Source organism: Colletotrichum fioriniae (assembly GCF_027942845.1).
Source record: "Colletotrichum fioriniae strain IMI 355084 chromosome Unknown scaffold_5, whole genome shotgun sequence".
NCBI classification, from domain to species: domain Eukaryota; kingdom Fungi; phylum Ascomycota; class Sordariomycetes; order Glomerellales; family Glomerellaceae; genus Colletotrichum; species Colletotrichum fioriniae.
Window position 1 is genome coordinate 2,191,474 of NW_027076841.1, and position 26,806 is coordinate 2,218,279.

The window sequence follows — 26,806 nt, forward strand, 5'->3', positions numbered from 1 at the left end:
CATCTCGTCATCTGTACCTGACCGCACTGTCTTTGTCAAAGAGCTTGCTTGTCCGGCGCATATTGCATCAAGGAAGTATGAATACGCACCTTCCGTGGCGCAAGCTTCTTTTCCTCTCCTACAACTACCTCCTTCTTGCCTCCCTAACATCCTACTTCCGACTTACGGCAAATTGCTTGTGTAGACGGCCAAACCTAACCTTCTCTTCCTATAGACGACGATTACTACAACGACCGGATGGACCCCCGGTACCATCGTACGCCTTCGCCAGGCCAGCCGGCCCAGCATGGCTACCAGCTGGAGGACAACCCATTCAACAACCAGGCACAGCAAGGATACCACCAGCCTCCTCCTCAACATGTCGACGACCCGTATGGACGTCCCAGCCCTCATTCTCAGCTTGATATCCCCATGGCACCTGGCCGCTACGGCACTCCCAGTGATCAATTACAACTGAATGCAGCAGTAAGCAAAGCCCGAGACCCTTGATATGGAACTGGACTAACAAATGTTCGCACATAGCACTCTGTTAGCAACTTGAGCGGTTACGATACACCAGTCAACCATGGTGACTACGGTGTCAATCCGGAAGCGCATCATGACGCCTACTACAACCAGTCGTACGAGCCTTCACCCCACGATCCTGCACACCCTTACGATCAACCTACCGGATACAACGAGTATGAAGACAACAGGCCAATGCTGCCTCATCAGGACACTATGACCACCGATGGAGGATACCAGGACAACCCGACACCACAACCAGCTGGAGGAGGTATCAAGAGGTGGAAGACCGTCAAGCAGGTTCTGTTGTACCGCGGAAACTTGGTTCTCGACTGCCCCGTGCCCCCAAGACTGCTTAACCAGCTTCCCCACGGCGAGCGTGACGAGTTTACCCACATGCGCTATTCCGCCGCCACTTGCGATCCCAACTTCTTTTACGACGACAACTTCACACTGAGACAGAGGCTTTTCTCCAAGCCGAGACATACGGAGCTTTTCATCGTCGTCACCATGTACAATGAGGACGAGATCTTATTCGCCCGGACAATGATTGGTGTCTTGAAGAACGTCGAGTACATGTGCAGCCGGAAGAGAGTAAGACCTGGGGCAAGGATGCCTGGAAGAAGATTGTTGTCTGTGTCGTCAGTGACGGTCGTGGCAAGATCAACCCCAGAACACGAGCACTGCTGGCTGGTATGGGTGTCTACCAGGAGGGTATCGCGAAGCAACAGGTCAACGGCAAGGATGTCACGGCCCACATTTACGAATACACCTCCCAAGTCGGCATGACGATTAAGAACGATGTCGTCACCCTGGTCCCCAAGCAGCAGCCTGTTCAGATGCTGTTCTGCTTGAAGGAGAAGAACTCGAAGAAGATCAACTCCCACAGATGGTTCTTCCAGGCGTTCGGCCGCGTTCTTGACCCCAACATTTGTGTTCTCATCGATGCTGGTACTAAGCCTGGAGGAAACTCCATTTACCATCTTTGGAAGGCTTTTGACCTCGAGCCCATGTGCGCCGGCGCTTGTGGTGAAATCAAGGCCATGTTGGGTACGTTTTTTTTTTTTGTTTTTTTTTTTTTTGAAATGACTTGCTCTTAGTTTTTACATATCTAACTCAAGGTGTCTAGGTACGGGCGGCAAGCACCTCCTCAACCCTTTGGTGGCGACACAGAACTTCGAGTACAAGATGAGCAACATTCTTGATAAGCCCTTGGAATCCGCCTTTGGCTTCATTTCCGTGTTGCCTGGTGCTTTCTCAGCCTACCGCTACGTTGCCCTGCAGAACGACAAGAACGGCCAGGGTCCACTGGAGAAGTACTTTGCTGGTGAGAAGCTTGAGGGTGCCGGCGCTGGTATCTTCACATCCAACATGTACCTCGCCGAAGATCGTATTCTCTGCTTCGAGCTTGTCACAAAGAGAAACTGCCATTGGATTCTGCAGTACGTCAAGTCTGCTACCGGCGAGACTGACGTACCGGACACCGTCACGGAGCTTGTCCTCCAACGTCGTCGTTGGTTGAACGGTTCCTTCTTCGCTGCCATCTACGCCATTGCTCACTTCTACGAATTCTTCCGGTCCGATCACTCTATCCTGCGAAAGCTCATGTTCTTCATCGAATTCGTTTTCAACACGATCAACATGATTTTCGCTTGGTTTGCCATTGGTAACTTCTTCCTGGTCTTCAAGATTCTTACGACAAGTTTGGGCGAGGACAACTTGCTTGGTAGGACTGGCGAGATCCTTGGCGTCGTCTTCACTTGGCTCTACGGAATTTCACTCATGACTTGTTTCGTTCTCTCCATGGGTAATCGTCCAGCCGGTTCCGGTGCTTACTACATCACGATGGTTTACTTCTGGGCGCTTATAATGATGTGAGTATATTCTGAACGACTGCATGATGATAAGCTTGCTAACATGTCAATAGCTACCTGTTGTTTGCCGCTGTGTTCATTGCTGTCAAGGCTATTATCGCTGATGTCAACGACTCGAACGGCTTCAACGTAAGCGACCTCTTCAAGAACCCGGTCTTCTACACCCTCATCATTTCCGTCATGTCGACTTACGGTATTTGGTTGATCGCCTCGCTGCTCATGTTCGACCCCTGGCACATGATCACCTCATTTGCGCAATACATGCTTCTGACGCCTACCTACACCAACATTCTCAACGTATACGCATTCTGCAACACCCACGATATTTCATGGGGTACAAAGGGTGATGACGGCGCCGAGAAGCTGCCTACCGTCAGCACCAAGGACGGTTCAGGAAAAACCGATCTTCCCGATGAGGCTGATCTCAACGCCCAGTACGAGCGCGAGCTCAAGGTCTTTAGCGCCAAGTTCGTTCAGGAAGTTAAGGCCCCTACGGACTCGCAAAAGGCTGAGGCTCAAATGGACTACTACCGTGGTGTCCGTTCCGTCGTAGTGTTGGCCTGGATGATTTCCAACTTTGGCCTTGCTGCCGTCGTCCTCAGTGCCGCTGGCCTGGAGAGGATAAGTCCCACCGCCAACAGCACTGACGATACGGACGGCCGTGCCAACATCTACATGTCGGTTGTATTGTGGTCAGTGGCGGGTCTTTCGTCTTTCAAGTTCATTGGCGCGATGTGGTTCCTCGTCGTCCGCATGTTCAGAGGTGTATGATTGCTGGTGGATACGAGCATTATGTGTAGCGGGGATGATTACTTTTCTGACGACTTTTGGTTTCGTGAGCATTATACCCACCCCTTTCTTTTGGAGAAGAGGGCTATGTGGATGGCGAACACGACTTTGGAGAGAGTTTCCAACCTCCTCCATCATGTTTTGAGTACGATCACGGGGTTGGATGTAACTCTAATGACTTTGCTTTTTTTTATTTCACTGCTATGCGTTTCTGTACTTGCTCAACCCTGCCTATCCTCTCTCTTCCCGCCCTTACCTGCCCCCGCCGTCTCTTGTTGCGTTTCGGGTTCTCTGATATCACCATGGAACCGCCTTCACTGGAGTTTATTTTTCATTCTCATTCATTCTGCATGTCTCTCGAGGTTCAACATCGTTCCACCGCCCTTGACGGGTGGCGGCGGTGGTCAACCTTGATGAGGCGCCTCTTGGCGGGGTAAGCGGGATGGGATATTCGTGGGAAGGGGTGTGTGTGGTTTAGAGAAGTGGGTTGGAATAGACGAGGGCAACTTTTCTGAGAAAATGATGATGAGACAAGAAAACAGAATTCTACTTGATACGATGATGTGCATTGGTTCAGTGAAGCCTTGAGGTGTGATTGTATGTAATCAGGTCTTTTTCCGGCTTAACATGCGCAAAAGATTGACCTTTACGGGATCCGATTCTCAAAAGGAAAATCACACAAGTCGGTTGGTGTACTTTTTACATTACGCGGTACGCGCAACGTGGCCTAAGCATACGTTCAACTCAAGATGGTGATTTCGATACAAAAAAAAAAAAAAAACGTGATGCAATACGGAAGGTGTTGATTGTATGTGTACTTGAAACAGACAACAATATTTTCCAACGTTGGAGTCAAATGTGTTGTACTTGCTCCCTGATGCGGATACCTATAGGAAGTAGTTGCCTTGTCCCAGGCGTAGTCCAAACGTTTCAAGCTTTCAGTTTTATTTTCATGGGTGTGAGGCAGGTGAGGGAGGATGGCTTAATGGAGCAAAAAAAAGATCACCAGTCATACATAGGTAAGTGTATAATTGAACCAATTTGGGAATCGTATTTACTGCTTTTCTTTTTGGAAAACCCTCTCTCACACTTACATAGCCGCAGCGCGGCGAAGAACTGAGAGACGAGGAGGGGGGCAAATAGACTCTTTGAATAAAGTGAGTTTCAAGTCCCGTGACAATGACCGCCGCTCTACGAGGCCACCTCCTTGCCAAGCCTCTCGAGCTCCTGCTTGATGAATTCCTCGGCGTTGAGGATCTCTGTGCTGCCGTACACCACCCTCCTTCTCGCGCGGTCGCCGCCCGTCCGCTCGACCCACTCCTGCAAGTTTCCGTACTCGTCCATGCTGCCGCCGCCGACAGTGAAGACCACGGCCTCGGAGAAGCCTTGGCGACGCTGGCCGAAGCTGGCGCCTGTGCCGGCTGCGGCTTGACCGGGGAGACCACCTGGTGCGGAAGACCCGCCGGCGCCGGCGCGGATGGCGCTGGGTGGGGGCATGGTGCCGCGGGCGTTGGCGGAGCGGGGGTCGAAGTAGAGGTAGTTTTCCGTCTTTGCGATGGCGGAGCTGGCAGCTGTGGAGGGGTCCATGATCGACTCGACAATCTTTGTGATTGTCAGGTCGCGGTTGGCGGGGAGGAAGTTCTTGATGCCGCCAATGAGGGACTCAAAGTTGGAGGAAAGGCCGGTAGGGACGCCGCTTTCCTTGAGGCGGTCGGTAAGGCGGTTGGAGATGGAGGAGAAGCGGCCAAAGATGTCTGATGAGCCGGCCTGGTTTGTCGTCGGGTTGGAAATCGTGGTGAGCTGGGTCATCTTCGTGGTGGCGCGGACTCTGCGAGGGCGGGTGGTCAGTATTAAAGAGCTGAGTAGAAAGGATTAATGCCACGTCAGGAGGAACTTACTGTCGGATGTATGGCAGAGAGGTTGTGTCTGCGCCGCACTCTGTCAGAGCTTTCTCGAAGCCCTCCCACTCCGCCCGGCTGACGTCTTGTTCGGTGCTAAGGTACCAGATGACGAACAATCTCAGCTTGTCGACCGGCTCGTCGCCCTTTGCACTGTCCTTGATGAGCTCCAGTATTTGAGCCTTGGTCTGCTTCGCGGCGCCCTCCTCGACTTGGAAGAAGTTGTCGAGTTGTCGGTTCTTGATGCCGGTCAAAAGCGCTGCCAAGATGTTCATGTGCATGTCGAGCACAGCCTTGCGCTCGCGAAGTTCCGGCAGGAGGGTGATGGCCGCCTTCAGGTGTTGCGCGCTGGCGCTGGTATCATTCTGTAGGTCTTCCAGGTCTGTCACTCCCGTCTTCTTGGTGACTGCCGCCGCGTCTTCCTTATACCTCGTCAACTCGGCGTCGATGTCCTCGGCTACTTGAGGGAACGGCACAGCCGCGTTTTTGGTCCAAAAGAAATCGCTCGCCGTCAGGTCGTAGGCCTTCTTGGTGTTTCCCTTGGCAGGTTGTTCTCGTCTATGGGCGTCTCTATCGTGATTCGGTTCAATTTCATATTCAAAACATCGTGGACCAGTGACTGGTAGGTCCAAGAATGGGAAAGCATGGGTATTAAATCGACATTTCGGTCGAGAATGATAAGGACAGGTCGTGACTGTGGCGTTCCTGCCGACGCCGGACGGGCGCTTGAAGAGAAGAGGTTTTCTTTAGAATTGAGAATGTGGTCGCGAAGCTTTCGGTCAAGCTTGGCAGAGATCATTTCCGCGGCAGCGCCCTTGGGGCATCGGATGATGGGAATGACGCCCATGGTGACGATGACGCTGAAGAGGCCGCTGACAATCCTGTCTACCACCCTGTCCAGCTCCTCGTCGTTCGTCGTTGCGCTGTTCAGAGCCCAGTATGTATGGTCTCGTTGCATACCGAGGTTGAAAAGATCGGGCTCAGCAACGATGAAATTCAGATACTGATCCATGAGTCTGGCGATGTTGTCTGATGTGCCGGCGGTTATCGTTTGCTCCGCAAAGTCTTCAAGCAGAGGTCGAGGGATGGAGGATAGGAAGTTCAGGTAAGCGGGAGTGTATAGGCCCTTTTGGAGATCGCTGGTGATGTGTTGGAGGTTCTGCGCCGTAGGTTCGAGGAGGTAGATGACAGGTACGTCGGGGATAGCATGTCTCGATGCTCCGATGTGCCTGGATTCACGTCAGTAGTATACCAGGCTCTTGAGGCAAGTAGCCATACATATGCATCGTGATTCCCAGCCCTCGTAGATCGCTGACTCGGAGAACACTGCTGATGACATCGCGGCCAAGGTCGTCGAAAACCAAGACCTTCCACAGGGGGTCGCCATCCGAGGTGATGATTGCGCCTGTCGGTCCCAGGGCGCCGCCGTTGGTTTGAGTGTTCTCGGTGTCATTGTCCGAGTAAGAATCGTTCAGGCTGAGGAGCTTCTTTAAGGCGGCTTCAGGTCTCATTAGCTCCAAAGCTCTTTATAGAACATGGGCGCAACAGGTTATGCGACGTACAGATCTGGCGATCGCGCAGTGAGTGGCCCTTCGCTGCCATGACGATGGTGGGGGAGCTTTGCAGCTCTAGCTAGCTTGGGAGAGCTGTTGCTGCCGCAGGAGGGGTGTTGATGGATTATACAAAATGAAGGCCAGAACTGGAGACTGCTATCAATTGTGTATGCTGCGCCTTTCGATTCAATCGTTCTCCGTGGTCGCGTTGTGCAATCGAGGTTGACGTCTTGCTGTTGCGACAGACAGAGGTACGTACACGGCTCCAGCATCGGTGTCCTCAAAGTGCCGTCTAGCCACATTTCCTGGATGATTCCGCCGACCTGCCCTGTGCTTGTGCTGGAGTGGATACCTTGGTACCTACCTTGCACGATGTCATGGGACGGCAATACTGAGCCTCCGTGATCCGATGTGCCTGGGCGGTGAGAGCCAGTAGAGGTCAGTACCACGTAAGGTACCTACCTGGACCCAGAGTAAGGTAGAGTGGGCCCGGCGGACTGAGTTGCATAGCTGCCGATAAAAGCCTGTGGCTAGAAAGGTGCAGTGCGGAACTGGGAAGGCACGAGGGCCCTGTCCAGTCACAGCCAAGGCAAGTCAGGTCCGTCCGTGGCCCCTTCCGACTTAGAAAGTGTTGGCCCCTTCTGGCTCGGACCCACCTCGCAGTCAGTCATGCCTTAAAATTGCGGCCACAAAGTGACCTTCCCGCCTCCCTTTGGACTGGCCACTGCGAAACAATGACCAGCTTTTCCTCCTCCGCAACGACAACGCATCCCGCTTCTTCCTCCTTCACCATCAGCGCAAGTCATCGCCAACCGCACGGAAAATAATCGACAGGAAGACGCGTCGGAAGGGCCTCTGGCGACAACTCTGAGCGACTCTGGATCTTTATTTTCCGGAACTTTTGAAGGCGGCACCAGGCACTTAACTTGCCTTGTTGATTGTCGCCTCCTAGATTTACGGCGATCGCTACATTTCGCTCCCTTCTTTTTTGTGACTGTCTGCGCTCGCTCTTCTTCTCGGGCAGTCGACGGTCATGTTGTAATCTGCGGAACCCTCATCAATCCACGCTGCGAACCACGTTAAGGTCGCGAAGCCAGCTCCTCTCAGAAGGCAAGATAAGTTGCGCTGAACAGAGAGAGAGACAAGAACTGCAGGGTATGATACACTTCTCCCCCCAAGCCAACCTCACATTTGTCCCCTTTCCCACGCTCCTCATTCCCTTCCCCCGAGTCACCACTCATCTGCCCAACATCCCGCCATCATGATGAGCGCGATTTCCATCAACATCATCCGGTCACTATCCACTCCCCAAAGGAGACGCAGACATGGCACTGTTTGTTTGAGTGAAAATTCTTGATGAAGCCTGGGCGTTCGAACTCAACCCGCACTGGACTTGTGCAGCGATAAATTTGCAAAGTCGGAACAGATCAGGGGCAGACGCAGACACTACGCGCGTGGAAATGTGGACAAGGACACGAGTAAACCTCATGTTTAAAATGTTTTGCAAAGCAGAACGCCTTGTTCCGCGGCGCGGCGGGCATCGGTTGGTACGTCCACCTTGCAAAAAGGGATACATGAGGGCCAAGAGCAAGCAGACCGGGCATTTCAGACGACTCAGTTCTTCTCAAAGATACTTGTCGATGTTGCGAAGAGTGGCTTTCATCCTCCACATCTTCAGCTTCGCGTCCATCAATCCCATTCCATTCGACTTCGCCATTCAAGACTTGCTGCGCAAGTTGCAGACAGACGGGATACTGGATTGGGTGCAGAGGGCGGGTCTCTGAGCAGTGCATCTGACCCTTCTCCCCTCGAAGCGCGCTGTCTCGGGCCTTGGACCTCCACCACAGCGAACGGTCGGCTGGATGTAGCCCGCTGGAAACAAGGGACCACCCAACACCTTCTGGCCACCTCAACTCAGCTCGCCTTCACCACTCGCCGTCGGCTAGGAGACAGACAAACCACACTGGAAAACAGAAGCGTTGAGAAAAGGACGTCTGCCATTGAAGCCAAATCAATCATCTTCCGGCGCGGAGTCAATTTCCACTGCAAATCAATCAAGCGTCCATCATCCATCAATCACACAACCTAGGAAAATTATCGACAAACACTTTCAATGCCCTCCATCTCCAACTTCGCAAGAGGGCGACTTTCCCAGCTTCTATAAGTGCTCTTCGCGAGTTGGCTTCTCCTCCAGTCCAGCACCGCTCGCGCTTCCAGGGCTCCATCAACTGCGACTTCCAAAGGCATCAAATCATCAAACGATTTCACTACAGACCAAGTGGTCGGGGGGAAAATCGCACTTCTACATGTCAATCTCACATCAACACTCCATACGCACACCATACACACACAGTCTTGCCAAACCCATGCCGTTCCTGATTGCTAACCAACTTTTAGAGTCCTCTCCAGGCAAGAGACAACGCGATCGCCCTCCATCATTCCCCTACCATCAGAATTCTGTGTCTTCGGCGCATTCACCACAGCACAATCCCTGCCGTTTCGACGTATTCAGACTAGTGCATTCCATTCTCGCCCACTGCCACATCAAGGTAAGCTGCAAGCCCACGGCCGGCAATTAACCGCTTCCACCCCCGTTCTTCTCCACTTCATGTTCCTCGACAGCAATTTGGCTGCGAGAAGTACCTCTAAGGATTTAATCCTATCCAACGAACCTTAACTCTCTCCAAACTCTTATCTCCACCCCACCTCTTGAAAGAGTTTCTTTTCCCATACCCCAAACACTTCCATCCCTGGCAGCCCCCAATCAGCGTCGACTTTTCTTCCCTCGCTCGTCTGATCACCCTGCTGCACGGTCAAGCTAGACGGCGTGCCAAAAGTAGTGCACCTCCATCAGACAGATGCTAATTGGCTCCAGCTGTGCAGTGCTCTCCACCAATGATTGCATGAGGATTTCCTGAACTTCATCGTCTCTCAAGTGCGTCTTCTTCCATAACGGAGGAAGAGGTCGATATAATGCAGAACTGGCAGCAAAATAGCCAGACGGGTTCTGCTCAAGGCCACAATAATATGTGGTCGAGCTCCTATGCGTTCCCTGATGGATCAAACCAGTTCGATGCCTCCCAAAATTGGCAGCATCAAATTCCCAACCAAAATACTTTCCCACAACTGGCCCCACGGGGAGGAAGCAACACCAACGAGAATAATCTCTATGCTTCACCCCACCAAGGGCATGCTGTCGTAGCCAACGACCACAACGGCATGTCAACATTGAACCACGGCAACTTCCATAACGGCCATGGCCAATTCTCGCTTGACACTGCATACACAGACGCTGGCCAAGAAGACCCTTTGGCTAGTCTAAGTGAATACCCCCAAGACTTATACGGCCAGCCGAGCAAGACTGATTTTAATAACGCCAACATCGATAACCTGAACCACAGTCATACTCCTGACTTCACACAGCAACAATTCCAATACAACGGTCAGGCCAATCAGCTGTTCAATGGAAATGTTCCCCAATATACCGAGGCTCAACTCATGCCTCAGCATGGCCACCAGTCTCAGGCGCAGCTACAGCAGCGCTTCGACTCTGTTCCCCAGTCTTTCTCACCAGCTCCTCAGGGCTATGTTCCATCACCTCAACAACATCAGGCTCAGCCTGAGAGAGTCTTCGCTCAATCGCCTCTTCCTTTTCAAGGGCAGCCGCCTCGTCAACAAAACAGTCAGGGATTCTCCACTCAGACGCCTCCGCCATCTTTCCAGCAAACTCAACCGCCGCAATACCAGCAGAGCAAGTTTGTCCCTCAGCAAATGTCCTATGCTCAGCCTGTAGCAAGATCACCTTTTCAGCCTGTTGCTGCAAGGCAGATGCCAGGTCAGGACTCGGCACCTCAGCAATCTCCACAAGCCCAGCAACAACAGCCCATACACCAGGCCAAGCCAGTTCCTTCACCGGCACCGGCTCGTCAACTTCAGCCCCAACAGCCGCAACCGCAACCACAGCAGCAGCAGCAGCACAACCATCAACAGCCGTTGCAACCATCACAACCGCACCTCATCGCTGCAGCACCAGCTTCCCAACCTGGAACGCCTATCATCGACCCTGCACTCCAACCTGAGCCGGCGCCGCAGAAGAAGCGCAAGCGTGTCGTCAAGAAGGAGCCTGAACCTGAACAAGCCGACTCCCCTGGCGATGCGACCGTTAAAAAGGGAGAAGATGGAGAATCACTTGTCATGCCTTCTAGCACCGAGGAAGAACTATCTCTCCTGGCACAATTCAAGAAACGCAACGCCACATCCAAAAAGCAGTTCCCTCCCATCCCCGGAGCTTCGTTTCTTGTTGCTACTGGTTCAGCCAAGCTGATCCCGCCCAAGAGTTACGACAGACTCGCGCCTCTAGTCGCTTTGCCGTCGCCCAATGGTAGACGTATCTTGCCCGAACTCCGCCCCGACCTTCCATGTGAGATTCAAGGTAGATTCATGGAAAATTACAAGCCGTCCCCAAACTTTGTCGGAAAGCCGGACGACCGCGAGACGGAGGCAAAGCCCCTCATCGAGCAATATCAACGTGAGATGACGAACTTAGGTCTTCGGCGACCTAAGTACGCCGACTACCCCTTTGCCTTCCAGGAGCAGCTCAAGGCCGATGAGGCCGCCAAATCCAAAGCCCAGAGAAAGGCTCGAAAGGAAGAGGAAGAAGAACGAAAGAAGCCCATTCGTCCTGAGAAGCGGCCGGCAGATCCTATTGAGGGTGCTGTCTGGGACATCCTCGGCATTGTCTACATTGATCCATCCGCGACCAGAACGAATGCGCTCATTGCTGGCGCCGTTCAGTCTCTGGGTGAGTTCTTCATCAAGCTGAGATCGGAGACGAACCGTTTGAAGCAGGAACTCGACCAAGCAACAAAGGAGAAGAAGCCTGAGAAGGAAATTTCAGAGTGGAACAAAAAGCTCGACGTCAAGAAGGAGACCTTCACTCGAGTTTGCGAAGCGGCAGCTAAGCACGGCGATGAGGCCGTGCTGGAGAACTTTGGCGGGCATCAGAAGGGTATTTTGAGTCTGGTCAACATGTTGATAGGCGCCATAAAGGCTGGTGATTTCAGCGGTCCCCTGCCCAAGGCTCTTCTTCGATTCATGTCAAATATCAGCATGTTCAAGAAAGTTACAGAAGCTGTCAACTTTGAGAACGTGCGGAAGCGCCTTGCTGACAAGGGCGATGCTGAGGTCAAGGAATTGGTCCATACGATAGCGTCGAGGATTAAGAAAGACACAGAAACAGCCAATGGGGTCGAGATCAAGAAGACAACGCCGGCTGCTCCTGTCAGCAAAGTCACCAAACCGGCTTCTAAGCCTATTGATGGCTCTCCTGCCAAGAGAGTCCGGGATGAGGAAACCGATTCTCGCATTGCCAAGAAGATAGCCATCGAGCCAACAACAGGCGGCATGTCAGGCAACAAAAATGGTGCTAAGCCGATTGGCGGATCTCTGCAATCCAAGTTTGGTGCTGGTGCAAAGCGACCAGTGCAAGCGACTACTCTTGCCAGCAAAATTCGGGCACCTAAGCCAATTGGGCCAAGGGACACTCCCAAGGGTGAGCCTTCGAAATCCGAAGGACCCAGCACAACCACGCCTATGGATATCGACAAAAAGCCAGCAGCGTCGGCGGTTAAGCCCGAGTCGAGGGTATCTGCTGCCAAGGTTCCTGTCTCCAGCGGCGGCTCCTCTTTGTCTAGCATTGCTTCTCTACTCGACTCCATCACCGCGCCTAAGCCAGACGGCCCTTCGACACAGGCGAAGGATTCGAGCAAGAAAGATATCTCGGAGACACCTGAACAGAAGGCAAAGCGACTTCGTAAAGAGGCCCGCCGCCATCTACGTGTCAGCTTCAAGCCCCCTGAAGAGCTGGTGGAGATCCGCATTTTCACCAAAGAGGTCGCAGAAGGCGAGGACAACATGACCAAGGACGCGGCCGATGACCGATCCGAGGGAATGATGCTCAAGCAGCGCAATTACAATGAGGACGATGACGAGGAGGACGAGTTGCCAGAGAAGCCTTGGACCGTGCCTACCCTTGCCGACCTCTCTGGAATCCCCGAAGACGTTCGCAACAAGTCTTACGTCACTCGTGGCGGTAACCTGACTTTCCACACAGAGGAACAGAAAGCCATAGAGGAACGGGAGAAGAAGGAGCTAATGGTCACCTACATGGACATTGCAGACATTCCGCCCACACCCAAGTCTCCAGCCCCTGAGTCTGCAACAGTCATGAGCGATTCCGAGGGCAAAGTCTATCAGCTGCCTCAGGGTGAGCCGAAATACGACGAGATCCACAAGCGCTGGAAGGAGACACAGACTTTCGGCTGGGAAGCGGCGCAATACTATGCTCGCAAGCGCCTTGATGCCAAGGACGACCCCGGTGCAAAGCTCAACTCGATTTTGGGCAATCTCAAGCCAATTGCCCCGGCCGTGGAGCCCGAACCGTATAACATGACACCGCCCAAGGAGAACGCGCAGCCGATCATCCCACCCGCAGTGGAGATGCAGCCTATTCCCGCGATACCTTTCGACGACAAAGTTCACGGCATTCTCACTTCCGACGAGGTGAAGAGCTGGCGGGACGCCAACCCATTCAACTCGGCTGCCCCGCAGACTCATCGACGCTACGACTATCCGGATCCAAGCATTCAAGCAGCCGCCGACCAAGTCGAGGAGGCGGCTGAGATGTTGCGAGGACTGCCATACCCGGCGACTAGTCCACCAGCATACTTGGCAAATGACCAGGAAAGAACGAGAGAATGGTGGGCCGGATACCAGAAGGACGTTACGGTAAGAGCTAGGAAAGAGGCAGAGGATACAGCTCGTAATGCACCCCAGAACGAGGCCCAGACTCAACAACCCGCTGCATCTGAAACTCAAGAGCAGCAGTGGGCAGCTTATTATCAGCAACAGCAACAGTACGCACAGTACATGGCCATGCTACAGGCTGGGCAACCCCAGCAACCAGCTCAAGCAGCACCTACGCCGGCTCCCGCGGCACAGCCTACACAGGACTCCCAGCTTCAAGCGATGCTCGCCCAGATGGCTCAACAGCAGCCGGCATCGCAAGGCAACGCATACGGGCTCAACCCATCAGACACTAGTTACCAGCAGCTGATAATGCTCGCACAGCTTCAGCAACAGCCTCAGCAGCAGCAGCTGCAGCAAGCACCGCCTCCGCCAGCCGCTCCACAGTCTCCGCATGACCACGACGCGAACTCGCATAAGCCTCCTCCCCACCTTCAGCGCCAGCTTGTAGACTACAGCGACCGGGACACTAGAGACGAGTTCGAGCATCACGGTGGACGCGAGCGGGATAGGGAACGTGGTCGTGATCGTGAACGCGAAGGAAAGGGTGGCAAGCAGGGCAAGAACCGCAAGGGCAACGCTCCTGGCGGCGCCACGCTCGCTCCCCATCGCCCTGTCAATCGTGCCCTCATCGGAACCAAGCCTTGCAGCTTTTGGCAGCAGGGCAAGTGCGCTAGAGGGGAGAAATGCACTTTCAGGCACGACAATTAAATCTGCAAACGCCATGCGGATTATGTACATTCTGGTCACATTTGGCTGGATCTGGGGAACAGGAACCCCGGGATTTTCTTTTGTTATAATACTCGCCGAGAGTGGAAGGCGAAATAGGGATTCGGGCTCATCCCATGAGACAGAGGTTGGGGGAAAGGAGACAGCCCGAGGAACGTGACAGGGCAGAGGTCTTTTTTCTTCTTGTTTTTCGGCATAGCATTATCAGGAACTGGGGTCTAGCATTTGCATCAACGAAATCGTGAATCATGGAAACAGGGAATGGGTCTTGAGGAAACATGCATACCAGGACTGGGCGGGGGTTTTGAGATGATCATTGTTGTGGGCACTTCACGTGCCGCTTACTTACCTGGTCCCAATGGACCTGGCCAATACCTTTGTACACTAGCCACCACGTTGTCTACGAATGACAATAATTCCAACACTAGCTGTCCCTGATGTGAAGCCAATGATTTTGTGACTAGAGTATGGTTTGAAAGTCCGGAGTTGGCTCCACCGGTTTCTCCTTGTCCCTTTTATGAACAGGAATCTCACTGTATTGGAAAAGAGGGTAGACCTTACGAAGGATCTAAGCCAAGAGTTGTTTGAGGTGTCCCAATTCAGAATGTTCTCGATAATTGCAATGTCACAAAAGTCTATGTAGCTTTAGTCTGCCCGAGTTCAAAGATGAGGAGTCAGCCGCGGAACCTCGACATGCATCCGAAAGGCAAGGAAGGAAGCAACAACGCCAACATGACACCAAGATTACCAGAACACCATACTCTTGAACAATCAACACCCTATTCGCCGACTTCAAATCACCAAGTCGACCAAGTACAGAAATATAAAACACTCAAAAATGTCAAAATGTCAAAAAGGATAGGAAGGGAAGGAGCTGGTGATCACTTACGCTAGAATTCACGCCCCTGCCCGGACTCAAACAGCGCGCCCCTCGGACCAGCACGGCTTCATTGGAGTATTTGTTTTGGCCTCTCTGCGTCAGAGTGTAAACCACCCGGCCAATTGGCCGGATGGGTGCTGGTGACAGGAAAGGTGAATGGGCGCCTTGAGTAGTATGGCAGTCAGCCTTGTTCGGGTGAGGGAAGGCAGGAAGGGGGCCGTTGAGGTGGGAAGGTGCGAGGGAGATGAGGCTTTTGGGCGGATGGGAGTCACGCGGGACAGGAAGGCGACTTCACGTTAACCTTGATGAGCTGCCCAAGCTGCGTCTTTGTTTATTCCAAGGTAAGGTACATTGATTGCTCTTTGTGGTCCAACCCAGGTGACTTTGCTGTATGTATTCCCTCGTTTTCATGTATCGAATCATGATCTTGCATGAATACCTTATATCAACTTACATACATATAATACCCCCCCATTCACCTCCCATCATCCCTCAACCCGACCCTCATCTGTCCCTTCCCGCCTCTATTCGACCGAAAGTAAAACGGCACAAACACAAGCTCCCTCTCCACCCCATCCTCACCCCTCGCCAGAACCTCAGGCGGCCGTTCCCATCCCGTAGTCTTCAACGCGAAATACCCCTCCCCGCTCTTCTCGTCAACCCTCCACTCCTCCGCCACGGCCGTTCCCCTCTTGATCCCCACGTCCTTGAAGTGGTTCTCCTCCCACGGGTGATCGGCGTCCTCGACGCAGTACACGATCGGCCCGCGCGCCAGGCTGAGCGTGCGCTGGTTGGTGTACGGATGGGGCGCAATATACCGCGGCGCGAAGCTGGCGCCGCCGACGTCGAGCGAGAAGACTGGGTTCGAGGCCGTGTAGGAGGCGTCTAGGCGGAGGTAGCCTCCCTTTTCGAGCGTAGCTGTCCCCGCGGGCGGCGTAGGCGTGAGGACGTAGCCGTGCTGTGTCGTCGCCCAGGCTGGGATGTGCAGGCGGATCGTCGTGTCGAGGGATTCTGCGCCCTTGAGTTGGAAGAGGATGTTGCCTTCCCACGGCCAGTTGGACTTTTGCGAAAACGTCACCTCGGCGCCTTCCACCGGGAACTTGACCTCGGCGCTGGTATACAAATGCACATTCACAAACGCTCCGGTCTTCCCCTCCTCGCTCTCACCGTGTACACCCCCATAATCCCAAAGGTATCCCCCCAAACTCCCAAACAGCCTCGTCACATTCGGCGGACAACAAGCGCACACAAACCAATCCTCTCTCTCGCTCCGCGCAGCCTCGCAGCTCGCGAGCTGATTCTCGTACGTGAAGGCCTTCCCGTCGGCGCTCATGGCCGTCATAACGTTGTTGTACAGACACAGCTCCATGACGTCGGCGTACCGACCGTTCGGCTCCGGCCCGTCGGCGTGCAGAAGGCGCTCCGCGAGCATCATGACCCCGACCGAGGCGCACGTCTCGGCGTAGCAGCCGCCCTCGTCGGGGCCTTGCGGGAGGAAGTAGTCGATGCCGAAGCCTTCCCACTGCGCTACGGCGCCGACGCCACCGGTGAGGTACATTTTCTTGTCGACTGTGGAGGACCAGAGGCGTCGGAGGGCGGCGAGCCAGTCTGGGGCGGCGGTCAGGGGCCGGACTGGAGCTATGCTGCTGCTGCTGCTTTCCTGAGACATGTTCAAGAGGTCCGCGGCCGCGGTTAGCAGATACATCGCGCGCACGGCATGGCCCTCGACGGACTCCTGCTCGAGGATCGGGAGGTGGGCCTGGCAGTACCAGTACGACCTGTCCATGGGCCACGAGTTGGGCCGTTTCCAGCGCGGCTCATCGCGCCGCTCCATCTCCCAGTCGTAGTAGTGCTTGCCCTCCTGGCCCGTCGGGTTCCCGCGCTCCTCGAGGAAGAAGCGCGCGAGGTCGTAGGCTTCGGTGTTGCCCGTCGCCGAGTAGCACCGCAAGAGGGCCAGCTCGATTTCCGGGTGGCCCGGGTAGGCTCGTATTTGGCCCTCGCCGGGGCCGAAGCGACGGTGGATGTGGGAGATGTACTTTTCGATGGGTTCCATGAGGAGATCGTTTCTGTAGTATTGTCTGTGTGCTAGGGCTGCTTCGATGAGGTGGCCGGCGTTGTACCTGTATTTACCTTGTGAGTCTCATTGTAGTTCTAGTAAGTCAGGAGAGATTTACATTTCGTGCATATCACGCACATTCGTCCACCTCTTGCCCGGCTCCACGACGGAGAAGTGAACGTTGAGATACCCATCCTCATGCTGCGCACCGCGAATCATGGCAACGAGCTCCCGGACAGCGGCGTCCACCTCGACATCGTACTCGTCCACGAGGAAGTAACACGCGCCCTCGATCCACTTGGCGACGTCGCTGTCCCAGAAGAGGTGTAAGGGCGCGGGCCAGCGCGAGCGGTCGTCGTAGATGGGGTGCCAGCCGAGCTTGAAGCAGTCGTACTGGCCGTTTGCGCGGAGCTGGGACAGCTGGGCGTGGACTGTGTTGCGGGAGACGGTGGCGCGGCGGCTGCGGAGGAGGGAGGGGGCTGTGAAGGTTGTTTGGCGGAAGGTTGTTTGTGGGTGGGACATGTTTTGTTGCTTTTGGCTGAGGGACGTTGTGTGAGAATACTAGGGGTTGAGGTATGATGGGGGGAAGGGGCTTGAAGATGTCACGATGTGTATGAGAGAGAGAGAGAGAGAGAGGTGTCTTGGCGGACGTCGAGATATAAATGAAATGGCGGATTGGGAATTGAAGCTCTGATGGACAAGGATGTAACCTCGAACTTGAGGTGCTTAGAATCGCCCAAAAAGGAAAGTCAAATTGATAAGGACGATGCGAGGTAGTTTCTTGCTTGAGTGTGAGTACTAAGGTAAGAAGAACAGTAAAGTTCACCGAAAGATAGAATTGGATTCAAGGAAACATGAGATATGGTAGGGAGAATTGTGAAAAAAGCTTAGCTGGACCTGAGCTCTTGACCAGGGCAGACGAGCTCACTAGAGTCTCAGTCAGATACGAGGCACGGGGATCAACCAAATGAGGTCGCGCATCTCGGAGTCTACTGTGTAAGAAGGTGACGGCCGATCTCTGGTGCGGGGTCAAGTCGAGCACAGTCCGGCCGGGCCGTCCGTCCGGGATCCGGCAAGCTGTCCGAGATTTGGGGTTCTTTGATTTATGAGATAGGCTCAGCGCGACCGATCTGAGATATCGGGTCAATACCGGCCGGCCCCTGTGAGTGAGTAAGTGGGCGAGTGAGTGTTGAAAGCATGGCCGAGTTCCCGAGGATCTGGTAAAGACGCGCAAACGCGGGACGCGAAAAAAAATTGGAGGCAAAATTTTCATAACGGTCATTGAAGTTCAATTGGTAGTGTGGTATCTTAAAAGAGGTCATCAATCGCCTTATCGGCATCCTTCTTGATGAGATCAACCATGCCCTACAGAGGTGTCAGACTCACACAGTTCTCATCTCATGGGACTTGCAGAGGAGGTGTCGAGATGGGGAAAAATATTGAAACTCACCTCTGGCATAATGGGCTGGCCGTCCTTCTCCGTGACATACTTGAAGGGCATCTCGGTGCTCTCGTGCTCACTGAACTTGAGCTCGGGGTATGTGACGTAAGGAATCTTATCCAGCGGTGCTATTATCCGTGAGCACCTCATTGGAATTATGCGATACCAGGGGGAGGGTGGTTTGGCACGTACTCTTCTCCTCGACAACGATTCTCGTGACGCGGACTGCCGTGTCAGTCGTCATCTGGGTGGGACCCAGGCGTCTGCCTTCGAAACCCTTCTTCCTCAACTCGGAGGTGCGGTCTGCAGGGGTCAGTGAGAAGGGGTTAAACATTTAATGTGACCAACTCGAGGTCATGAGTGAGATGATAAGAATTCTATACCTCTTGGGGGGTCATCGCCTAGAGAGAGAGACAGAAGAATATAATCAGCAAAAGACAATTCAAAATATAGATGGAAAGTGTGCATTGTGACGACGAGCATACCCAAAATGCCACCGAAAAGGAAGGCGTCGAATTTTTCACCGTCCTCGGGGCTCAGGTCGCTGGCGGCGGAGGGGTCGAGCAGGCACACGCGGGACTTGTCGGCGGCGTAGAGCTCCTCGACGCCCCGGTTCTCGGCCTTGAATGCCGGGACCTGCTGCAGCTTCTCCGGGGCGACGAAGCCGGCGGGCAGGGAGGAGAGGAGAAAGGTGCCCTCGGCGGCGTGGGTTTCTCTGGCGATGGCGATGTACTCGAGTTCGGACCAGGGGCCTAGCTCGGGGTCGAGGTGCTCAACAATGTACGTCTTGCCTGGCATTTTTTTTTTGCTTCTTTTTTGGTGTATTCCCGGGGGTTTGTGTGGATGTTTCGATTTTTGTGTTTGATACTACCAGGGGGGCTGACTTGTCAAACTGACTTGCTTTGTTTCTCTCGCTTCAGGTGGAATGGCCAGGCCGCGTAATAGCGCAAGATTGGGGTGTCAGGCTGTCAGCTGGGGGTGGGAGAGTGAAAATGGGCTGAAATTTGTGGTCAAACGCTTGTTTTGGAGTCCATTGATTTTTTTTGAGGATTTGCCCTGGATCAGATCTAGGCGCCTGCCCGCTGGACTCTCTCCACTTGAGCCATCGCGGGCACCCTTTTGCGGCAAGGTGCAAATGCTTAACGCTCCAAGACGTGCCCTAGCATATACGCCTCTTACGCCTTTTTTCGGCTTTATTCACTGCTGGGTAGGTATTTATTCGATTTCTACACGGTAGTCCAAAATTAAGGAAGTGAGTGACGGTCGTGACCTGTGGCTGTTCCGCAGGTTCCGCATAATTGGCTTTCACTTGGCAACGGCTGTGCCGATGCGGTCCCATTACCCATTACCATCATTCGGCATTGTCATCGTGGAGTTGCATAGAGCAAGCCGTGAGTGTCGGGGCCGGGAGCGGTCCTTGTGGGAAAGACTGGACTTCTTTCCGTCCTGCTCAGGGTCCTCATATCATCAAGCAGATATTATTATTTGAACAAGGGGCCGAAAACGGAGGGGGAGGAACGGATAGGGTGGACAGCTGTCTCAGGTTGCAGATGCTCTAAAAGATGGAGAAGATATGCGCGTACACAGTACCTAACGTTGTGATAACAGCGTATTACATAAGCCGTGTCTCCGAACCCAGCAATCCGGGCGATCTGTGCTTCGGATGGGTGCCAAGGGGAATTTCTAGTGTTCCACGCGTATGACTGTCTACATGTAACCCGACCGGTATTCTGACGGCTCCTGAGCATGATGAGCATGTCATCCCGGATTGCTCCCGGTCTGGCAGTTGTAAAGAATGGTAGAAGAAGCAAAATAAAAACAAAAAAGGGGGTTCGATCGACGAAGCCAAGGCAGGAAAAGATGGAGGAGGAGGTCTCTGCTCTCTGGCACTCAGTACTCTGCTGAATCGGGGAGTTCATCTCATCGTCGTATAGACTTACCTCAGTTCATTGTTGATCTATCGACACTTTGATTCGCAGTATAATCAATCAGTAAGCCGGTAATCAGTGGGAGCCGGTCAACAATGAGAAACGCGCGGTCCGTTGAGCGCCCGACTAACCCTAGCGGACGCCACCCATGGCGGCATGGGCAGCAGTACTCCCTGGGCTCTGGAATAAGGTAAGGTACCTAGCTGAGGACGCCACCGACTTCACACACAATTGGAGTCTTGAGTGAGAGTCTAGACTGCTAAGAGAAGCCCCTGTTTGGAGACTTGCGACAGGCTCAGAGCAGGGCAGACTCTCCGTCTTTCCCTGCGGCACCATTCGGCTGCGCTACCATCCGCTGGGCGATAACAGGAAAGGTGACGGGAACCCCAATTCCTTCCATGTCTGTGCCCACGTCCGCCCGCTTCCCTCAGTCCCTCTCACACTCGAGTGCCTCCACTTGCGCCCAGCCTATTTTGGTAGGCGGAACAGCGGGCAGGGGTTACTCACTGTTGATGGGAGTGGACTGGCTGACTGGTTCTCAGCCTGAGGATTTAACGGGAAGAGTGCGCGGCCGGGGGGTGGGCGGACGAATCGAATCGACTGGGGAGAAGACTCGGGGACAGGATGGCACGGAAAGTACACATTTCAGATCTGAGCTGTAACTTCCGCTCTCGCCTTGGGGTCCACGGCTCAGGTCCTACTCCTGGATAATTCAATCGAACTGTACCTGGAGCATTTGCGCATCGTTCGTTTTTTTTTTCTTCTCCTTCCTTTCCCATCTTTCTCTCCCTCCGAACGTCCGCCCTCCCTTCAAACAACCACCCTAATCTGCGAAATACACGTCCGTCCTGCAACGGATTGTGGCCTTTCTCTTCCTTGTCCATTTCATTGTTGGGGGAAGACGACGTCTCTATGAAATCGCGGATTGGAATACATCCGTAACTCTATCTACCTAATCCGACCCAGGTAGCCTCGGGGAGGCCATTCACTTCCCCCATCATGGCTATCCTCTCAATGGTACCATCGCTTCTTCTTGCGCTGGCATCATGGACGCCCGCCGTCGCCGCCCAGAGCGCCGCCGACTACTTTGTTCACGAACTGCCCGGCGCACCCAAGGAGCCTTTTATTAAGATGCACGCTGGGTACGTTGTCCTCCGATGCAGCCGCGTCTGTAGCATTTCAGCATTTCCACCTTTGAACCCCTGTGGAGAAAATGAAGAGGCATTCGTAAACTGTAGAGCTATCCCAAGCTGACGCGCGTTTCATCACAGCCACGTCGAAGTAACACCCGAACACAACGGAAACCTCTTCTTCTGGCATTTCCAGAATCAGCACATCGCCAACAAGCAGCGCACTGTCATTTGGTTGAACGGTGGTCCAGGATGCAGTTCCGAGGATGGCGCTCTGATGGAAATCGGTCCTTACCGAGTCAAGGATAAGGACAACCTTGAGTACAACAACGGCTCATGGAACGAGTTCGCCAACCTGCTCTTCGTCGACAACCCCGTCGGTACCGGCTTTAGTTACGTCGATACCGATAGCTATCTGCACGAGCTCCCCGAGATGGCCGACCAATTTGTTGCGTTCCTCGAGAAGTGGTTTGCCATGTTCCCCGAGTACGAACATGACGACGTGAGTATACTGGACTTGAAACACAACTGCTTGGAACTGGGTTGACAACTATGCAGCTCTACATCGCTGGTGAATCGTATGCCGGTCAGCACATTCCTTACATTGCGAAGCACATCCTTGAAAGAAACAAGAAGCCTGGCACGAAGCACATTTGGCAGCTCAAGGGCCTGATCATGGGCAACGCTTGGATCTCTCCCAAGGAACAATACGACGCCTACTTGAAATACGCATACGAGAAGAAACTCATCGAGACCGGATCCCCCGTCGCGTTGAAGTTGGAGCAGCAGTGGCGCATTTGCCGCACCTCGCTAGCTGTCACAAACACTGTCGACTTCTCCGAGTGCGAGGCTGTCTTGCAGAGCCTGCTCGAGCAGACGGCCAAGGTGAACTCCAAGGGCGAGCGCGAGTGCATCAACATGTACGACATCCGCCTCCGCGACACCTACCCCTCGTGCGGCATGAACTGGCCCCCAGACCTGGTCAACGTCACCCCTTACTTGCGCAAAACCGAAGTTGTCAACGCCCTGCACATTAACCCGCAGAAGAACACCGGCTGGAAGGAATGCAACGGTGCTGTTGGTGCCGCTTTCAGAGCTCCCAACTCTGCACCGTCGAGAGATTTCCTTCCTGATCTCCTCAAGGAAGTTCCCGTTGTTTTGTTCTCCGGCGCCGAGGATCTTATCTGCAATCACATGGGAACCGAACAGATGATTGGCGACATGGAGTGGAACGGTGGCAAGGGTTTCGAGCTCACTCCCGGCAACTGGGCTCCTCGCCGCGACTGGACCGTCGAGGGTGAAGCTGCTGGTTTCTGGCAGGAGGCCCGCAACCTTACCTATATTCTCTTCTACAACTCTTCTCACATGGTACCTTTCGACTACGCTCGCCGAAGTCGCGATATGCTTGATCGTGTTATGAAGGTCGACATTAGCTCCGTTGGCGGCACGCCCACTGACTCCCGACTCGACGGCGAGACTGGTCCTGCCACTTCGGTTGGCAACATTGGCAACAGCACCTCCGACGACGAGGAAACGCAGAAGAAGCTGGACGATGCGAAATGGAAGGCATACTACCGCTCGGGCGAGATTGTCCTCATCATTGTCATCATCGCAGCGGGTGCTTGGGGTTGGTACGTCTGGAAGGAGCGCCGCAAGCGCAGGGGCTACTCTGGCATTATGGGCAACACCCCTCCTACCACTCAAAGAGGCGCCGCGCGTGGTCTCGAGGGATTCCGTGATCGGAGGACTGGTCGTGATGTTGAGACGGGCGATTTCGATGAGAGCGAACTAGACGATCTGCACGTAACGACACCGACGATGGATAAGGACCGCTACAGTGTCGGAGGTGACAGCGATGATGAGGCTCACGAAAAGCCCTCGAGAGCAAACGGCAGCCGCTCAGCGCGGTAAAAGAATCGACAGCAACTTTGCGATGATAGGTAGGGTTGGCAAAGGTCGAAAACTATTGATGCTCCTTCAAACAATGCATGGAAAGTTTAGCGAAGGTTATCTTTTTCTTTCAAAGGGGCAGGGGGTGAATGAACATTAGGCTTCAGCACGGAAACGGAGTTTTTATGTGATGTCTGAATAAGGATAGAAGCAAGACGATATTTTTATGTTCCATAGGGAAAATTGGTTATTTTTCGTCTTGGCTACGGCCTGATACTTGAAGGTGCATCTACAGTCTCCCCGTGCGAATCGTGCCCGTGTCCTATGCCAATGATTTGTATCTCTTCTCAATCTTCTCAATGTCTAATCAGACTCGAGTTGTCATTTTTCTCCTACGCCCAAAACGCCTCTTTCACAAATGAAAGCGCCCTTGTGAAAGTACCAATTTGACTTTGTTCGCCCAATGAACCGCCCCCTGCCCAATGATTTGGTCCCCCCTTCCTGTAAAATAAAATGCATCTTGCAGATGGATATATGTGTGTTGTATGTGCCAGGCTTTCCTCCCATACCATGACTTTGTAACGCCAGTCGTTTGTCTTGTTGTGTTTGTTGTCCCCGAAAAAGAGTATTGACAGTAATGAATTGAGTTTCGTAAAAGAGAAAGAAAGGGTTGCCTTTTACAATTGGATATCATTATTGAGGATCCGCACCTCCTCGCCGGGCTTGAAGGGCGGGAGGCCAATGTACGGGCACCCGTCGCACCGGAAGGCGTCGCCGAGGGCGCAGTTGCCGCAGGAGCCGACTTTTCCTTGGACCGTAAAGTCGACTTCGGCGAGGTCGTCCGTTCCGAGCTTTACGGCCGCGAGAGCTTTGTCGGCGGAGGCGCGGGCAGCGTCGTCTTCGGCTGCGAGGCGCTCTGCTAGGCCGCAGGTGCAGTCTTTGCAGGCTCGGCGGCGTTTTCCTGCTTTGGGGGCGCATTCGGGGGCTGTGTTTTTGGTTGTTTTGTTAGTTATGTTGTTACTTTAGGCAGAGACAGGGAAAAAGGGGGAAAGAGTGAAGGGCAAGGGGGGAGGACTGAGACGTACGGATGTTGATGGGGCGCGAGAGATCTGCGTCTGTGAGGAGGGTGTCCTCGTCAATGAGGTCGTCGTCGTCGCCGTCGTCCATGTCGAGGTCGTCGCTGAAGTCGACGAAGCCTACGCCTGCGGGGGGCGCGGAGACGGGAGGCGCGGTGGAGGGCTTGCTGGTGAGGGAGACGGCGCCTCCGTTGTTCAAGGACACAGCACCGCCGTTGTTCAGGGATACGGCACCGTCACCATTGACGACGCCAAGCTTCTTCTTCTTCTTGCCAAAGCTCAACGAAACGACCTGATCGTCACCGTAATCCGGCTTCGTGAAGCCACCTCCTCCCGAAACGAGACCGGCGAGGACGGCCTCGCGCGCGACGGCGGGGTCGTTTGCGAGGTTACCGCCGTCTTGGGCTTTAACGTGGGCGCCGGGCTTGAGGGCCTCTGCGACGGCGGAAAGGACGGCGCCGCGGTCGGCGGCGAGGAGGGCGGTGGATTCGACGCGGGAGCCGTCTGCGTCTGTGAGGACGAGGACGGAGTCGTAGGTTTGGGGGGAGGGCGACGAGGCGGGCGGAGAGGCGGTCGAGCATTTGGAGGTCTGTTGTGGTACGGTCGTGGGTTGCGAGGAGGGATTGAGTTTGTGGGGGTGGGATGCTATGGAGGGGGCGCGAGAAGGAGGGTGCGGGTTGAGGATTGCATCGTGGGTGTGGGTGTGGTGGTTGTGGTTGTGGTGGCGGGGGTGAAGTCGAAGTCGGGGGTCGTGTCGAGGGTTACGAAGGAGGGCGCCATTTTGGGTGAGATGGGTGACTCTTGTTGGAGTGCGGAAGGTTTGGCGGCGCTCGATCTCTGACTTTGTGTGTGAAGATGTCGGTGGGAGAACGGGGAAAATGTGAAGGGGGCCGGAAAGGTTGTAGGATATAGACAGGTTGTGCGGTCGCGTCCTTTTTGCGGAATTGATTTGAGGAAGTTCCTGGCTTGGATTAGTCAAAGACCAAGAAGGACGGGAAAAGAGGGAGGAAAAATAAAAATAAAAACCACACAGAACTGTGTAGCGGGATGTGAACGTACTGTAGGATGGCGGTGCTTGATAAGCGTGAAAAGGGTGAGGGGTCGGCGGGGTGGACACCGTAATCTGGCAAGGGTTGTCACACGGTATTGCGTAGGTTCTTGGTTGATTTCAGCGGGGGTATTGGGTTCAGGTTGGGTACGGGAGTAGACGAGTTTGAAGTGAGGCCTTCTTGTTTGTTGTCGTTGGACGTGTAGCGCGTAATGGGAGCGAGGGGAGGAGGAGAGGGGGGAAGGTAAGTAATTAAGTGGACGTCGGGAAAAGGGCCTGAGACGGAGATGCACGATTCTTTGCCTACAGATCTTTATCAGATCTCTGTCTCTGTTGTGCTTACGTTTACGGTGAAAATGAAAAGGCAAGGTACAAACGTGTAGGGTGCGGCGTGCCGTGGATTTAGGGGTCCGAAAGCGGCGGCTAAAACAGCATCCCCGCCCCCATCTACGCAATTAAAAAAAAAGTTGACACTCACAATCACAAGCATGACATCGATGGGAAAAAGCAGACACGGCAGACGCCAGAGTGACAGAAGTGACAAGGGGGTGGTGGTTGGGAATGCTGACGCTGCATTACTCCGTACAGATTGAGATGCTCCTACGGATGGGGACAAATTGGCCCAACCAGCGAGTTTGCAATCCTTATTTCCAAACAACCACCTTTTGCCTTCTAATTTGTATTTCCTCGGCGGATACCCGCTGCAAATTCTCAATGGTAATGACTCCTTCTTAGTCTCTTTTCTTCTCAGGTGTGTGGGCGGCGGGCAAGAATTGGGAGAGTCATGGACTGAACTGGACCGCATGGGGACGGTCGGCGCCGCGGACAATGCACCGTGGCCACAGTGGGAATGACCGCTGACCAAACTGACAAAAGTGCATTCTCCGCAAGGTCATTGGTCGACTACGAAGTATAACCCCCCCTTGGCGATGTTCATCCCTGCCTGACCAAGTCCCCCCCCTTGGGCTCTTGTCAGTTCTCGGGCTCCCCTTTCGCGGGGTCCAGTTCTGCAGGACTGCAACCCCCCTCGCCATTCGGACTCGTTCGGCGCTGTACCTATGCAATTCTGAACCCTGATTAAGCAGATTCTGCCGGGATCGGGTCGGATTGCTCCCTTGAGTAAGGTAAGGTTCGACAGACGGGAAATACGGAGTGCCAGAGCCGTAATGGCCGTTGCTGTTTGTCATCTCGTCCGGCCGGCTGCGG

The 26,806-nt window shown here is 54.0% G+C and overlaps 7 protein-coding genes across 7 annotated transcripts; 3 read left to right on the forward strand and 4 right to left on the reverse strand.

Annotated features, from left to right (window-relative positions):
* Positions 1-237: 237 nt before the first annotated feature.
* Positions 238-3,149, forward strand: CHS2_1 (Chitin synthase, class 2; the record flags this gene model as incomplete). The annotated part of the gene is made up of 5 exons (XM_065757340.1): positions 238-465; positions 523-1,076; positions 1,100-1,554; positions 1,634-2,378; positions 2,432-3,149. 5 exons carry the CDS (start codon positions 238-240, stop codon positions 3,147-3,149), a joined length of 2,700 nt encoding a protein of 899 aa, XP_065614109.1.
* A 1,209-nt stretch (positions 3,150-4,358) lies between these two features.
* Positions 4,359-6,667, reverse strand: SLY1 (Vesicle trafficking between the ER and Golgi; the record flags this gene model as incomplete). Its single annotated transcript, XM_065757341.1, has 5 exons — positions 4,359-4,995; positions 5,066-5,623; positions 5,686-6,294; positions 6,344-6,563; positions 6,628-6,667. The coding sequence occupies 5 exons, from the start codon at positions 6,665-6,667 to the stop codon at positions 4,359-4,361; spliced, it is 2,064 nt and encodes a 687-aa protein (XP_065614110.1).
* A 3,170-nt stretch (positions 6,668-9,837) lies between these two features.
* On the forward strand, positions 9,838-14,133 carry N0V96_005240 (uncharacterized protein; the record flags this gene model as incomplete). The annotated part of the gene is made up of 1 exon (XM_053197605.2): positions 9,838-14,133. One exon carries the CDS (start codon positions 9,838-9,840, stop codon positions 14,131-14,133), a length of 4,296 nt encoding a protein of 1,431 aa, XP_053044976.2.
* Positions 14,134-15,506: 1,373 nt separating this feature from the next.
* Positions 15,507-17,609, reverse strand: N0V96_005241 (uncharacterized protein; the record flags this gene model as incomplete). The annotated part of the gene is made up of 2 exons (XM_053197604.2): positions 15,507-17,151; positions 17,206-17,609. 2 exons carry the CDS (start codon positions 17,607-17,609, stop codon positions 15,507-15,509), a joined length of 2,049 nt encoding a protein of 682 aa, XP_053044975.2.
* Positions 17,610-18,395: 786 nt separating this feature from the next.
* On the reverse strand, positions 18,396-19,326 carry N0V96_005242 (uncharacterized protein; the record flags this gene model as incomplete). Its single annotated transcript, XM_065757342.1, has 5 exons — positions 18,396-18,452; positions 18,538-18,656; positions 18,721-18,831; positions 18,912-18,929; positions 19,014-19,326. 5 exons carry the CDS (start codon positions 19,324-19,326, stop codon positions 18,396-18,398), a joined length of 618 nt encoding a protein of 205 aa, XP_065614111.1.
* A 2,129-nt stretch (positions 19,327-21,455) lies between these two features.
* KEX1 (Cell death protease) lies at positions 21,456-23,497 on the forward strand (the record flags this gene model as incomplete). Its single annotated transcript, XM_053197602.2, has 3 exons — positions 21,456-21,598; positions 21,728-22,088; positions 22,145-23,497. 3 exons carry the CDS (start codon positions 21,456-21,458, stop codon positions 23,495-23,497), a joined length of 1,857 nt encoding a protein of 618 aa, XP_053044973.1.
* Positions 23,498-24,153: 656 nt separating this feature from the next.
* Positions 24,154-25,332, reverse strand: DRE2 (electron carrier; the record flags this gene model as incomplete). Its single annotated transcript, XM_065757343.1, has 3 exons — positions 24,154-24,461; positions 24,562-25,141; positions 25,318-25,332. 3 exons carry the CDS (start codon positions 25,330-25,332, stop codon positions 24,154-24,156), a joined length of 903 nt encoding a protein of 300 aa, XP_065614112.1.
* Positions 25,333-26,806: the final 1,474 nt, after the last annotated feature.